Below are 14,643 nucleotides of genomic sequence, written 5' to 3' on the forward strand. Positions count from 1 at the left end.
TTTTAAGAGAAAGAGGTCTGTGAACAGCTTATATGTAGCTATAAGGGTCTGTTGCAGAACCTGATGTGGTATAAGGTGACCTGGGCAGGAACATTACATGTATTTGTTATTTTGGGGTTTTGGTTTTCCTGGATACTTTTCTTCCTAAGAAATTATACTCTGCTTTATGGGAGGTATAAGATCACTGCTTACCACCCTCTACATTGCCTACAAATTACAATTACCTACAAAGGCCATTTGTGCTCTGCATTATGGTAGGTACAACACCCTGGGGATGGCCTCAACTGCCACATGCACTTGTGGTACGAAGGGCATGTTCACAGAGTGCTGTATTTGCTTTCCAGGTAGGGGCTGCTTGCACGGCAGGCGAGCTGAAGGAGGTTAAGGGCTTCCCAAACACCTGGATTCACCAGGTGATTGTCGCACCGGCAACATATAGCAGTATCAGTGCACTCTTCTGGAGCAGAGCAAGGTGTGGAGCTGTAACCCCAGTGCACCCTTGGCTGGGGAGCTGTGCGAGGCCGGCTGTGAGGGTGAGCCACCAGCGAGGTCACCACACAGTGCATTTGAGGGGGACAAGCCCGCAGCTGACAAGGCCGCAGGGGCTCAGGGAGCCTACTGGAGGCAGGGGGGACCCTGAGCCCACCGCAGCCCCTCTGCGGGGTTGACCCCCAACGGGGCAAGCGGCGCCCCGCGCCCCCCCCAGAAGCACGATCGGCGCCCCACTCCCAGGCCCTCCCCGCCGGCCCCGGCGCTCCCCGGAGCCGCACAGCGTCCAGCACCGTGCCCGGCCCACAGCTGAGGCCGGCGGCGCCCCCGACCGCCCCGCAGGGCGCGCTCCCGCCCGCTCACGTGCGAGGCCGCCGCCCGCCGGGACTACAGCCCCCAGCGCGCAGCGCGGGGCCCGCCGCGATGCAGGACGGGAAGCGCAGTCCCCGGCCGCCGGCCCCTCCGCTCGCTACGCAGCACGGGCGAGGCGCGGGGGGCTGGCCGCGCCGCGCTGGGATTGGCTGATCCCGCCCCGCCGCGTCACGTGCGCTCGCGGCCGCTCGCCCCGTCACTCGGCAACGGCGCGCGCGCTCACCGCCCCCCCCTCCTCCTTTCCCCCCCCTTCTCCCCTCCTCGCGCTCGTCACGGAGCGTCCCGCTTCCCCCCGCCCCCCTCTCCTCCCCCCCCGCCCTCCCCTCGCGCGAGCCGCCGGGAGCCGCCGCCGGAGCCGCCTCGCAGGAGCTGGGAGCCGCCGCCGCTGGGAGCCGCCGCCGCCGCCATGGCCGAGAACGCCGCCGCCGCTGCCGCCGGCCTGGAGAACCACCGCATCAAGAGCTTCAAGAACAAGGGCCGCGACGTGGAGGTAGGTGCGGGGCCGGCGGGGCCCCGGCCGGGCCCGGCCTCCGCCTCCGGCGGCCGCGAGAGGAGGGGCCGGGGCCTGGCCGTGCTGGCGGCGCCGCCGGCGGGCGGCGGGAAGGAGGCGGGGAGCGGCCGCCCGGGGCGGGCGGGCGGCGGCGGGGAAAACGCCCGCGGGGTTTTTTTTCGCCTCCGTCATGCGGGCGCGGCCGCCGGGGGGCGGAGGCGGCGGCGGGGGGAAGGGTTGGCGCGGCCGAGCCGAGCGCGGCCCCGGCGGGCGGCGTGCAGGCCCCGCCGCGCCCCCTCCGCGGCTTGCCGGGCTGCGGGAGGGCCCGCTGGGCCCCGCGGCGGTGGCCGTGCCCGGGCAGGGCCGGCAGGCGGCGGGATGCGCCACCCCCTGCCGCGGCTCGCGTCCCCGCCGCCCGCGGCGCTCCTCGCTGCTGCCCCGGCTGCCTCCCCGTCCTGCTCCCTCTGTGCTCGGCGGGGTCGGGGCTCGGGTGGGGTGGACAATGGTGCCGGCCGCCTTTTGTGCCGGCCCCTCTGGGCGGTGGTAGCCCTTCCGCTGGGGCCGGGGGCTGCCCGGCCCGGCCCCCCGTGCCCCGCTGCGCCGCTGCCGCACACGGAGGCCTGCGCTGGTGGTAGGGGCCGCTCCCACGCTCCGATGAGTCTTTTTACAGTGTGCCGTGCTGGCTGATTTTGGTCCCTCTACTGCCTTAAATCAACCTTTTATTATTTTTTTTTTTTTTCCTTAAATGTTGGTAGGCACATAAGTAATGGCCTGCTGGGCGTCTTCATCTAAATCGGGAAGGAGTGTGGTGCTTACTGAGGCTAATGGGGTAGTAGTTTACTCCCCCGAATTTGTGAGACCACGGGCGATTAGAAGCTTTTTTTCCCCTGGAGCTATTCCGAAGGTCTTCTGAATCTGTGTGTCATTACCGGGGACATCTTCAATTCCAGTCCCAGTTGGAAAGGAAGGAAATCCCGAATCTTGTGTTCGAGTTTTTGTAATAGGAAAGGAAGGGGGAGGGAGTTGTTCTGAAATCAGACTAGGATTGATATCGGATTAGGATTTGGTAAAGTGAAAACCTGAATGTGTGTCAGATGACTTACACTTCACCTGAAGGTGTGTTCTATACTTCTCTTGATTTTATCACTTAAATTCACTTCTGTAATCAGTAGGGCTGAAATTTTGTCCTTTGAAAAGCGTGTTTTGTATCTTAGCAGAATTCGCACCTCTGCTGCTATTGTTTGGGTGGAGACAATTTTATGCAGGTCAGGCATAGCAGCAGCAGTGTCTTTAACATGACATTCAGGGTCTAAACTATTCTTCATGTTAATTTTTCTTTAACTTGGTGATGGTGGATCTTTCTCGCAGAAAATACTGTACCTAAAGAGTATGGTAACTTCAGTGCTTCTGGCTAAGATAGGTAAACGTTAGAAAGTAACTAAAAATTGCCCATCCTTCTGTTTAGCAGTTCCTTTTCAGGGTAAGGAGGAGGTGCGGTGGGTTTCTTTTTCCCCTTCTCATCTAGTGAAACTCTTCCTGCTGCTCCTCATTCATTTTGTCCTTGTCTCATCTCCCTGTGTTCGTTACTGGCTTTGTTGCTGCTTTCTCAGTCACTGGCCTGAATCCACCAGAGCTCCAAACAGGGAAAGGTTAGATATGTTCCTGCCTAGTGTGAACTGATCTGTCATCCATACTTGCTTATATTATAGCACGCCCGAGACTAGGGGAATTAAATATCTGCCTCTGTGGGGAGTGGGGGTGGGGGGGAGAGGGGACTTGACTGCCTAAGCTTTACTGAAATTAGTTATACCAGACCAGCTAAGGTAGCTTAGCTTTTATTTCCTGCTGAAGGGGAGTAATTATTTTGGAATAGGGTATTTGCTGTTACAGAGAAGCATATCCCCTCTAGTGTTATCTTCCAGTGTGCTGACTGACTTCCTTTTGTGGCTCAGCCTAAGACTTTGGTATACAGCTCCACCAGTGTTAATGTGGCTAAAGCTTTCATCCATGCTTTTGAAAAAGGTTAAAATCGAAGAAGCATCTTTCTTTTGGGGGCAACAAACAGGTGAAACGCAGAAGTATGTAAAATTTGTATACCCATGGAGATATGTTAAAATTAAATTTAGATTCATTTAAAGGATTGTAAAAGATTAGAAATGTGTCAGTGTCATTCAGTACAGCTCAATTTGTATTAAATGTCTGAAATTTTCTGCTGCATCTTGTTTTTGACTTTTTTCTGATCATGGTGCTAATTTAAAAGTTTGTGTTAGAAGTACCCTTATAAGTAAACTTTAACTTAGGTCTCTAGAAATAAAGCAATGTAAATTAAGTTTATAGGGGAGGATGAAGGAGCACAGCAGTGCTGTATAGTTGCCATTACTTACTGTGCTTCTCTTGAGATACTGGTACACAGATTGACCTGCTGATGGGACAGTTTGTATTTAGTGAAAGTTATGTTTTCCACAATGTTTCTTTTCTAAATCAAATATACATAATTCCCAACTGTCACAATTAAATACACTTGCTTTGGTCCCTGTGCTTCAGTGAGGAGTTTTACTTAAGAGATCCTGCCTCCAGTTTTCTGTACTTCAAGAAACATCAGTGATGTTTCATTGGCATTGATTTGCATCCACACATTTTGTCAAATTCCACCAAAGAGAAAATAAGTGGTTTGGTTGGTGGAGTAATAAATCATGGTCTGGTATCTAGATTATATCCTTTGGAAAACATAAAATATTCAGAGCCATAGGCTCTCAAGTTCGGTTTGAAAACAGTGGTGCTTGAGTCACCTTCTGCCTGGAAACAGTCACTGCCTTTGAACTCATCAGGCTTGAATACATTCTTTAGTAATCTTGCTTTGGCTTCTAATAAATACTGGTGAGTTATTGATCCCCTCTGGGTACAGACTCTTTTGGCAAACCAAAATACTTACTCCTTTAATTTGTAGTTAACTTGTATTTTATTACTGGGTTTGCTAGGCCATATAATTCTCTTTCCCTTTTTGTTAATGCAATTTTTAAGGGAAATGAAGGATGAGTAAGTACTTTTCTGTATTATGTTAAGACAGACCTTGGTACCCTATGCAACTTCTCACTATGCTGCTTTTCTAAGAGCAAAGAAACTGATCTGTTGAGCAGAAGTCAAAGCTTCTGAATCCTTGATCTGTACAAGTTCACTCCACTTCTCCTAGTTTCAGGTTTGGGTGGAAGTTTCTTACCTTTTTGTTGGGTGCCTCTGTTGAGGTAGAGTTGTGTATATAGATTTCTAGGGTTCTGATTTTCAGGTATTACAACTTTTAGAAAGTATTTATCCCCCAAGAGGGATAACAGGAAAATCAAATGACAGAAACGAAGTGTTACTCACTTCATATGAGTTTGTGTTCTTGTTTTTATTAGTGAGACTTCTATTTTTGTAGGTACTGATGTGTCATTAGCAGCAGAGAGCTAACCTGAACCTGCAGTGATGAGCGATAAGGATCCAAGACACTAGTGGCTTCATCTGGACAAAAAAGTGCCAGAACAATTTTTCCTCACAAACTTCTGAATTTGATGTTTTTCAGAGATGTGAAAGGGCTTCTTAAATTGTCCCATATACGAAGAGGAAGCTTTCCTGTGTTGATCGTAGGCATGTAGTCTCAAGCCTCAGTGGGTTTCTTTGAAATGTATGACACTGATAATTCCAATACAATTGAGGCTTTACAGGGCAAGATTAAACAGTTGCAATCACGTAATTTGTAATATCCCTTGTAACTGCTGTGTTTATTTGTTTATATTGACATCTAAGCTAGCCTAGCTTTAGAAAATCTAATTTGAGCCTTCTGATCTTTGTTTGCAGTTCTTCAGCTTCATTCTTTACCTAGTAACATCCTTCTTAGTTTTTTTTTACTCCTCTGACTTCTTGGCCTAAGGTATTACTTACTCTTTATTACAGTAGCAGACACCTAGATGTTGGCTCACTGTTCTAATGTTTGTGACAGATCAAACAATTCAGCTTATGTCTTTTTGTCAGCATCATTAGTCAGCATCCCTGACTAAAACTGAGGGAAAAAGGATCCATTTTTATTCTGTACCTTCAGCATCCTGACCCCAGTTCAGGTGGAGGAAGAAACAGCTTAGCCCAGACCTCCATCGTCAGCTCTGGTAGCTTCAGTGTATTTGCTGTTGCTGCTTTGCTAACAGTGTGGGTTTAGTACTTAAGGATGCTTAAATTTATTTGCATTTTTCTGTCATGCTGCCATCAGGTTTTTTTTGCAAGCGGAGGAATATCATTTTGGGGAGGCCAAATCTCGTACAGTCTCTGAGCATCTGAGAAGGGTATAGGTTGACTTAAACCCGTGTTCCCATCAAGTGTCAAAGGCTTATTGCAGTGGAGGTACCATAGCTGTGCAGTGTTAATGAATGATCAGGCATGCTGCTGCCAGCTCATTTCTTGATGCTGTTCCGTGGACTGACTAGTGTTTTTGCTGTCTCCCTCAAACAGTACATGAAACAAGGCTTGTAGCAATCCCAGAAAGCCTCTTACTCCTAGCTACTTTGCAACAATCCAGTTTTCTTTCAGGAGTTCACTTTTACAGATTGATTGGCTTTCTGCCTTTCACTTTGCTGGCACAGGGATGGATTCTGGCAAAAGAAGGGCTGGGAGCAAGTAGGACTGTAACAGCTGATTTAGGTTGGTTTAAGGTAATTCGCTGGCTTGGTGAATCTCAGTACTTTAAGTGAAAACACAGGTGTTGGGTAGCTTCCTGTTGGGAACTGGATTTAGTATAATATCCAATACTGTAATGCAGAGTTTCTAAGCTCTGACTCCTGCAGCTTCTTTATTACTCTTTCAGGCCAATGTATATACTCTTGGGAGAATACAGGTGTACGTGTTGGTACCTTGGAAAGAATTACATGGGTAGGAAGTAAGGTGATGATGTGGGAAGCCTCCTCAGTTGCTGCTGTTACGGAATTCTCCAAACTTTAGTTAGTCTGCAAGAAACAGTACAACTCTGAAACATTTCACAGCAGACTCTCGGCAGAAAACAAACAGCATAAGTCCATTTAGATGTACTGTCTTGTATTTTCCTTGTGAGGTTCAAAACCAGTTGAATGCATTGCATTTTAAACTGGTATCTTAGGCAGTCATTGTTTATTTCAGAAATACCTGTGGAGAAAACAATTTGGAGACAGGATCTCATGATGAACATAATCTTCATAAGCTGATTGGGATCTGTGCTTGCTGTATTGAGGCCCAGATATTACTGGTTTTTTTCTTGTGATATACCAAGCTTTCACTAATCTTCCTGTAATTGCAGAGTTTGTTTTTCTTCATTCTTGTGTATTTCTTACACTACAGCACGTGCACTGGTATCTCTAAAGCTTCCTCTATTAAAAGGATTGATTTTTAACTTGTAAACCGTCAAAGTTGGTAGCAGTGTAACTGTCACACTAAAGAGCTCTTTAACTATTTTTACCTGATTTCTTTGAGGCTTTCGTAATATTTGTGTGGTTCCAGCAGAAATCCAAGCAGGGCATTTTGTCCTCTAAAACTGTTACCTGAAAAGACGGCAATTAGGAGGATGTACCAGCTACAAGTGAGTGATCAGATTTGTATTTATTGTGTGATTGGAAGTGGAATGAGGCATCTAATTTATAAGACTAGGCTAGAAGAGGCAATGAACTGGTTGAAGCTGATGGGGCATGTCATCAAGTAATAAAGACAAATTGCTGAATGAACTGACTTGAAATAAAAAAGAAATGTAAAACCTATATATTTTCCAAGAATAGAGTTGTTTCCAAAATACCCAACACTATGAAACTCTGATATCGAATTCCTGATTACTTCTCTAATAGCGGAAGCTGTGGGCTTTGCATTCCATTTCACAAAAGTTGACATGGGTAGCCAGAAGAGTTAGTATCTTCCAAAAAGTTAGTCCTGCATCAGAACTGTCTGTGCCTTGGAGTAAAACTAGTTGCAAAGCTCTTCAAGTTTCTTTAATTTTCTGCTCCCTTAGCTTCCTGAGCCAGCCCTTCACATCTGTAGAAGACCAGTGGTGGCTCAAAGAAGTCAGTGTGAAAGGGAGGAGGTGTATCTTGTCTAGTGATACTTCACTGTTGGATGGTTACTCCTTCACAGTGAGATTGACACCACTAAATCTGCTGGGGAAGTTCCATGTTGTTTGTTTTAGGTCAGCTGACACTTGTCTCCTTTCTCAGGTTAAGCAAATACAGTCAGTTTTAAACTTGATTTTTCTGTGTGAGTTTAATAAATACAGCAAGTACAAAGCAGGATTATATACTGTATGAATGTCTGTGGAACAGGAGACAAAATTAGTATCTTCCCTATTCAAACACCTATTACTGAATGACTTGTTTCTTTTGTATTCTGTTATGTTTGACCAGCCGAGGATCTCTTCTTCTGCATTTTTAACCTTGGTTGGTGTCAGATTCGGTAACAGGTGGACTTTTGGAGGTAGTGGTACAATAAGTGATTTGCAAAATCAACTTGTAGAAGTTGGGCTTCCTCATATTTAGGCTTGTTAGCCTTGATGGAAGTGTATTCTAGCGAGTGCTCAAGCCCTATTGCAAACTTGCCGGTGTGGAACGGTGTGGAACGTAGTCAAAGTTCATCAGCATGAGGAGAAGGTGCTCAGAGAGGATGATAGGGTGACCTGTGGCTAGATTTTCCGAGGTGCAGTAAGGGATTCCTGGTCAGATGCAGTGTGAGATTTCAGGTTTGCCGTTCTCAGGACATCCTAGTCCTTGTTTTTCCTTAGTCAACTACAGTGTAAGTCAGAAAGTTGATGAAATTCTGCAGAGAGACATTGTGTCTCTTTTCTCAGGTAAGCTAAGGTCACCCTAACCAGCAGATAACTGTCTTTGCATGCAGGTTTTTGGCATTAGGGTCTCTTGCTTTTTTTCATGCACACAAATGTTAGATGCAGAGTCAGTGTTAGTGATTTTTCTGCACCAAAAATCTGATTTGCAGCCAGATACAGAGGGGTTTCCACATCAACAGAGAATCCTGAAACGAGAGCGCCCTGCTAGGAGTCAGCAGGATCCTGTTAACCAGTGTTCGTGAAGTGTGCAAGAAGAATATGGACTGGTAATAGGTAGTATTCATGACAGTGGAGAAACAGCAGCGAAGAGCAACCTTCCGAACAAGAAGAGATGTTTAAGGAGCTCTGACACAGGCAATCAATGTGACAGCACCTTTGAGCATCATGAGCTGCCAGTGGCAGTTCAGAACCTGGCAGTACCCTCTTCCCATGCCTCTTGCCTATAGGGGTATAGCCCACTATACCTCTGTGCTTAGTATAACCTTTGTTTTCCTGGGCCCTATAGCTGTGAGGTTTGAAGGAGTTTTGTATTGGTTCTTGTTGATCAAAATCAGACCACTTTTGGTGGCTTAAGCAATGAGTTAGGGCTAGCCAATACCTTAAGTTTTCCAAAATTCTAATTTATACATCCTTCCATAAAAAGGGTATCCTCAAGGAGAGAAGTATGATATCTAAAATGTTCAAATGGCAGAAACAAGGAGTCAGGGTTTATGTCATGTTAAGAAGTGATCTAGAAGCATCTAGAATTCATGACATTGAAATGATTAAATCAGAAGGATTGCTGACACGGTTCATAAAAAGATCGTGGGATGTTACTGGTGTGTATTTTCTAGTTCCTAATGCTCCATCTTCTTCCTGGTTTGTCAGCTGGGTTTATTGTTTTCTCTTGCATCTTGAGCAGAATGATCCCTTCATAGATTTGATTAGGCAGCTAGCACATGTTTAATCTTTTTTTGCCTTTTGATTATATCTTTCAAAAAACAGGAAAAAAAATCTGATTTCATTTGAGCCATGTAATATACCAAAAAAGCTTGTCGTGGTTGAATATAGACTAGCTCTCTAGGGACTTGATTTGTTGGGTTTTTTTCATGGCACCCTGTGAATGTATGCAAATTGCAATTATTTCCCATTTTATAGATCGAATAATAGGACTTTTTTTTTCTTATTTCACAGGGAGGTGCTTATATATCGTAGAATGATTGTCTGAGGCACTTTGATATTACAGTTGAAGACTGTTTAAGTGTCTGGAAATGGGGTGTCTTTGTTCAAACAAACTGCACAATAAGGTATCTGGCTAGTATTTAGCCTAGTAGGTTTTCTTTTTTCTTTTTTTCTTCCTAAGGGAAACTGGTATAAATATTTGGCAAGTTTAAGAATTTCTAGTCTTCTGTGGCATTTGCCCCAGAGTTCTGTGAGGCGTTTCTGACCAAACACTTATTTTGTAATTAGATTCTTGAAAGTAGTTATCTACAATTTTATAAAAGCTTTTACATTTAAGAGAATTTAAGTCTTTGCGCTGATCTAGAGATCAAAATTTTAGTCTGGTATTTGCACCTATATACCATGAACAGCCATTTTAATTTTGCTCTGCTGTTTTCTGTTTTCATGGCCTGTAAACAAGCAAAGACGGTATTTTGGCTGCTATGGCTTTAAAAGTGTTGGATTTGGTTTCTGGTAACATCTGTTAGAAAAAACTGAACCTATACCTCAGATGGGGTCTTCTAGACTGCAGAAGAGGAGAGGGACTCCTGCACTTTTGCAGTGGCAGTCAACTCTTCTGCTTGAGTAAAAGGGTCAGTGTACTTTCCCTCCTTGGTAAGGGAATGGGAGGGCTGCTTGCTTAGAAATTTTAGGGGAGGATAGAGGTGGTGTCATGTCTTGGGAGAGTTGTGTAGGTGCATCAGTTGTTCTCCCTCAAGGACAGGATAAACATGTTTCTGGGAGATTCTAAAGCATCTGCTACACTGTTTGTGCAGTACAGGGAAATAACATATCTTTTTAGTGTTCACACATCTGAACAGAAATTTGTGTACTGGCTAAAGCAGATTCCTGTGACGTAAAACTACCAAATTTCAAATCCTTGTACGTACCTAGAATGTGTCAAGAAGCCTAATCTTCTAACTTTAAAAAAGTGTGGATAGGAATCATGTAATTAGGCTATCTTGATTATCTGCTGTTCTTGGTGCTTATTTAGCATATCACAATATTCAGATAAGGCAGAGCTGGCATCATTATAAAATACAGTATGCCCTTCTGTTTCCAAAAGGTACAGGAAAAGAAGAAAGACTTGATACAAGTATCCTTCAGACCAATACTTTCTTTTGGGCTGTAGCATAAATGAGCAAGCTCCACAGTTAAGTTCTTCAAGGTGGGCCCTTGTCAGAGTGGAGGTAGGATTGGCTGTATCGCTGCTGTTCTTTGGAACACCATGTGGACAGGTTCTTTGTCCTGTTAGGACCACAGGACAAAATGAGCACTTTTGAGTTAGTGATCCAAGGTGATCCTTGCTGCCTGCCTTACTGGGTAGGGATGAGTTAGCTTGCGTTGCTGTGGAATTACCTGGAAACTTCAGTCTGACTTCAGCTGGAGCCCGTATGGCTTGCGTTGTGGTCTTCGGTCTGATGTCAGGAAGGTGTGATTAACAGTGTTAAGACAATTGAATGGAAATGCTGTAAAACTTTTGACTGGGCATAAAGTCCTTGATTCACACAACAGCAGTAACTGGAAATGTATGAGATTCTGTCTTCCCCCCGTTGAGTTTTGATGTTGAATAGACAATTCCAGCTTGCCTTCTATTCTGTATTACAGCATCAGATAACATGCTGATTGTAATCTGGATTGCTTTGTGTCCTTCAATATCTGTGCATTTTGTGTTGAATGCAGCCAATTAAATTGCTTCAGGTCCAGCCTCCTGAGGATTGTTTGAGAAGTCTGTACTTGTAAACTGGGTAATTGGTATGTGGAAACAAAACCATGAGTGCTCACATCTCACTGCTGGTCATAGCTCAGTATGCAGGTTAAACAAATGCAGAGAGGATATCGGGACATCAAAGAATATGCTTACAAAAGAGCTGGTAAGAAATAAACTTAGCAATTGCTTTTCTGCCAAGATCTTTTGGAGCAGTGGAAGCAGATAATGTGGCTGGGCAGCTTTGTCTGCTTCCATAGGGCTTTCAGGTGAGTCAACACCATATTGGCATGCATGTCTGACTTCAGTGAGTCACTACCCATCACTAAGTAAGAGTCATAGTGGATATGTCATGCATCCAGTTTGCTGAGACTAGCCAGGATCAGATATGTGAATTATCTTGCCACAGACTGGCTAACAGAAAGCAGCTGGTATTCATTTGGGGGGGGGGGGGGGGATTAAAAAAAAAAGTGTGGCGGCTCCAACTGCAAAAGAGCTAGTTTTCCTTCAGTGGCCTTTATTAACCCTGAGGAACAGAGTGTCCCAGACAGGTTATGGCATAAAATACAGCAGTGTAAATACTGCGTTCTGCTCCTGATGGAACTGGTACTGTGTTAAAGGTTACAAGACAAAAGGAAACTTTGTAATATTAAGGTTCTGCAGTACACAGAGCCTGAACCGGGTTCTAATACTTTCTGCAAAAAATAGAATGTTTCCCTAAAAAAGGAGCAAATACCTTTTGGGTCAAACAGTAACAAAATGAGAAAACTGTCTTGGAATCTTAGGTCAGGGTACAGGCACATTTTCAGTGTATTTGGCTGCTTTGGTACCTCATTGTTTGCACTGTGGAATCCATGATCCCTACCTGTATTTCTAACTGGGTCAGCATAATTTAATACAGAGCTATGATAACAAAGCCAGAAGTGAAGTTGTTCTAACTTTGTAGTCTACATGACTGAAAAAAATTTTACTGTTTTTCTTAGAAGGACAATTTGGAGGTTTATGGTAGTACTTGGTAATTAGGTAAATCTCAAAATTGGGTGTGGAGAAGAAGAGTCTGCCTAGAGCATGCACTGAGGAGGAAAAAAATCATGATGCTCGTAACTATAAGGAATAAACCTAGCAGGAAGAGTCAGTTTTGGCTAAACATTTGATTTAGTTTGACACGGATGTCAAATCTTTTTGCATGTCCAAAAGAAATAGAGGGGATCAGTGTGCACAACATCATTGGTTTTAGTTCTTTCAGTTGGGATTGAGTTGCATTCAGACCATCATGATATCTCAGAACTGTGATTTAATAGTTCCAGAATTTTTTTGTCCCGTGTTGTGATTTGCTTGCAGTTCTTGGAGTAAGCTATAGGCACTTGGAAAGTGAACAGATACAACAGCAATATCACCTTGTACAGTGTCCCTTTATCTCTGTTTTTGGCTGAAGCCAGATATACCAGAACAAGTAGAACAATATAATCAGTCTAAACCTCAGCTTTACACATACTAAGAAATTATTCCTATGCAAGTATGGAATATTTAACTTCTAAACTTAACCAAAGATAGGCTAGCTGACAACCATAATCTCGACCATTGTATACAAACAAACACCTGAATTTTTTCTGCCCAAAACCAGTCCAGCTCCTGACGCTTTTGCATTTTCATGTGCATTGCAGTATTTCATGCTTATTAAAAGGTGTCAGAGAAGAAATAAAGAAAAAAGGCTAGTAAAGCAGTTTCCAGGGAAGAATGGTGTTTACTTCATGAATGCAAACACCTTCTCCTTTCACTGTGTTGCACCCACACCTATGTTGTAAAGTATTTAAACTATATACTCTTGGGTATGCTCATATGCAAGAGGGGAGGTATTAGTTAAATCCAATCCAGCTGTTGGAACCGAACCATTTTTTTTCTTTCAGTTAGGCAGGTGGAAGTAGTCTGGAATTGGCTTGCTAATTTCAAACTCTTCAGGTACCCTGTATGTTTAATCAAGCTACTTTACTATCCCAGCTATGTATTCAGGGTAGCTCTTTCCTGTAAGCGTTTATCTTCTGGGTTTCTGAGACCAGATCCTGTAATGTTTAGAGGCAAGAGCAGAAATGAAGAACTTAAAGGACCAGTTATCTTGTAATGAAGTTCATAGATGCAGAGGAATTAGAATGTCAGTGAATTTGTTCTCTTTTCCACTTAGTAACCAACTTTCAAAAGCAGCTAAATGCACATCTTACCAAAGTTCCTGAAAACTTACCTTCTGTATCCACAGAATAGCCAAAACTGACATTGGTGAGATGAACACCACACACCAAGCTGAGCCTGACTTTCCCACTTCCCACTTCTGTGGGCTACATGGAGGCTGGGTGGTGTGTGGGAGAGCAGGGGTAGCTAACTGGCTGCTTGTGGGGCAGCTGGCAGGCCAGGCACACTGGCAATATTGATACACTGGCTGGCATAAAAACATCAGTTTCCTGCCTCTTGATCTCTCATGTTTTCTGGACTTGTTCCAGTTGCAATGGAAGTGGTGTAAATGTGTTGATTAAAAGATGACACTACTCGGGTATACCCCTTAATGAGGTGGCTGATGTGGGTGAGCACCACACCGGGCTCCAGATCTTGCTGTTAGAATGGCAGGTGGATTTTTAGTCATTAAATGATGGTTAAGTTTTAGTCTTCCTTCTGACACAATTTATATAGCTTAAAATGTTTAAAACCACTTACTGTGCAGCATTGGGTTATTTTTTCTGCACAGAGAATTACATTATTAAACATCTTGTAGATTCAACTTCATTTTTATTTTTAAGAAATCTTTATCCCAGCATAACAAAGGCAATGTAATGACTTGAACTTCCTGCTAGTTGTATCATTCACACATTTAAATAGTTTTGGTTTTCTGATTTGTACTTTAACTTGGGATGAAGTAATCTTATCAAGTATCCAGAATTTCTTGTCTCTGAAAGTGATATACTTAAGGGACTTAAAAGTGTTTATAATCAATTAAGATTGATTTTTAGATATGAAATAGAAATTTCCAAGTAACAGAAACCCTGAAACTGGTTCCAGTATTTCATTGTGAATGAAATCGTAACTTGCATTAAGAAATACTAATGTTTCAAGCAATGTGTTTGTAAATAGGACTGCTCAGACTGCTTTGTCTCAGATGTGATTTGTCCTCTTAATTAGCCTTTCTACTCACTGTCTTGTATAAGTCTGGTAGGGTGTTCTTGGGGTTTTTTGGGGTGTGGTTTTTTCTTTTTTTTTTTTGGCTTGTAACCACCCCCAACCCCACCCCCCGAAAAATGCACTGTTATGTATTAGCCACAGAGGATTTTGGAAAAGTTATGATGTACAGCTGATTGTTTTTGGTATCCCTTCAGGGTTTTTTTTTTTAGTTTACAGAAGCTATATGAGTTGCTTTTTCAGGTAGTTTAATGTATTATGCATTTAAAGATTTATTTTTTTTAGTGTTAAACAAAGTCTCAAGAAGCCAGAGAAGCTTGCTAGACTTAATTCTTTCCTTAGAATATCAGTGCCATTCAAAACTTCAAAGTAATCTTTTTTTGTTTGTTTCCCAAGAAGGTG

The 14,643-nt window shown here is 43.9% G+C and overlaps 1 protein-coding gene across 1 annotated transcript in view; it reads left to right on the forward strand.

Moving 5' to 3' along the window:
* The first annotated feature begins 1,173 nt into the window (after positions 1-1,173).
* KPNA3 (karyopherin subunit alpha 3) overlaps positions 1,174-14,643 on the forward strand; it is a 48,737-nt gene continuing 35,267 nt past the window's right edge. Inside the window, exon 1 of the mRNA XM_055701561.1 lies at positions 1,174-1,351. Within this exon, the coding sequence (XP_055557536.1) occupies positions 1,268-1,351 (84 nt within the window). The 5' untranslated portion in view covers positions 1,174-1,267. The remainder of the gene's footprint in view (positions 1,352-14,643) is intronic.

Source organism: Falco cherrug, chromosome 2 (genome assembly GCF_023634085.1).
Source record: "Falco cherrug isolate bFalChe1 chromosome 2, bFalChe1.pri, whole genome shotgun sequence".
NCBI lineage: Eukaryota > Metazoa > Chordata > Aves > Falconiformes > Falconidae > Falco > Falco cherrug.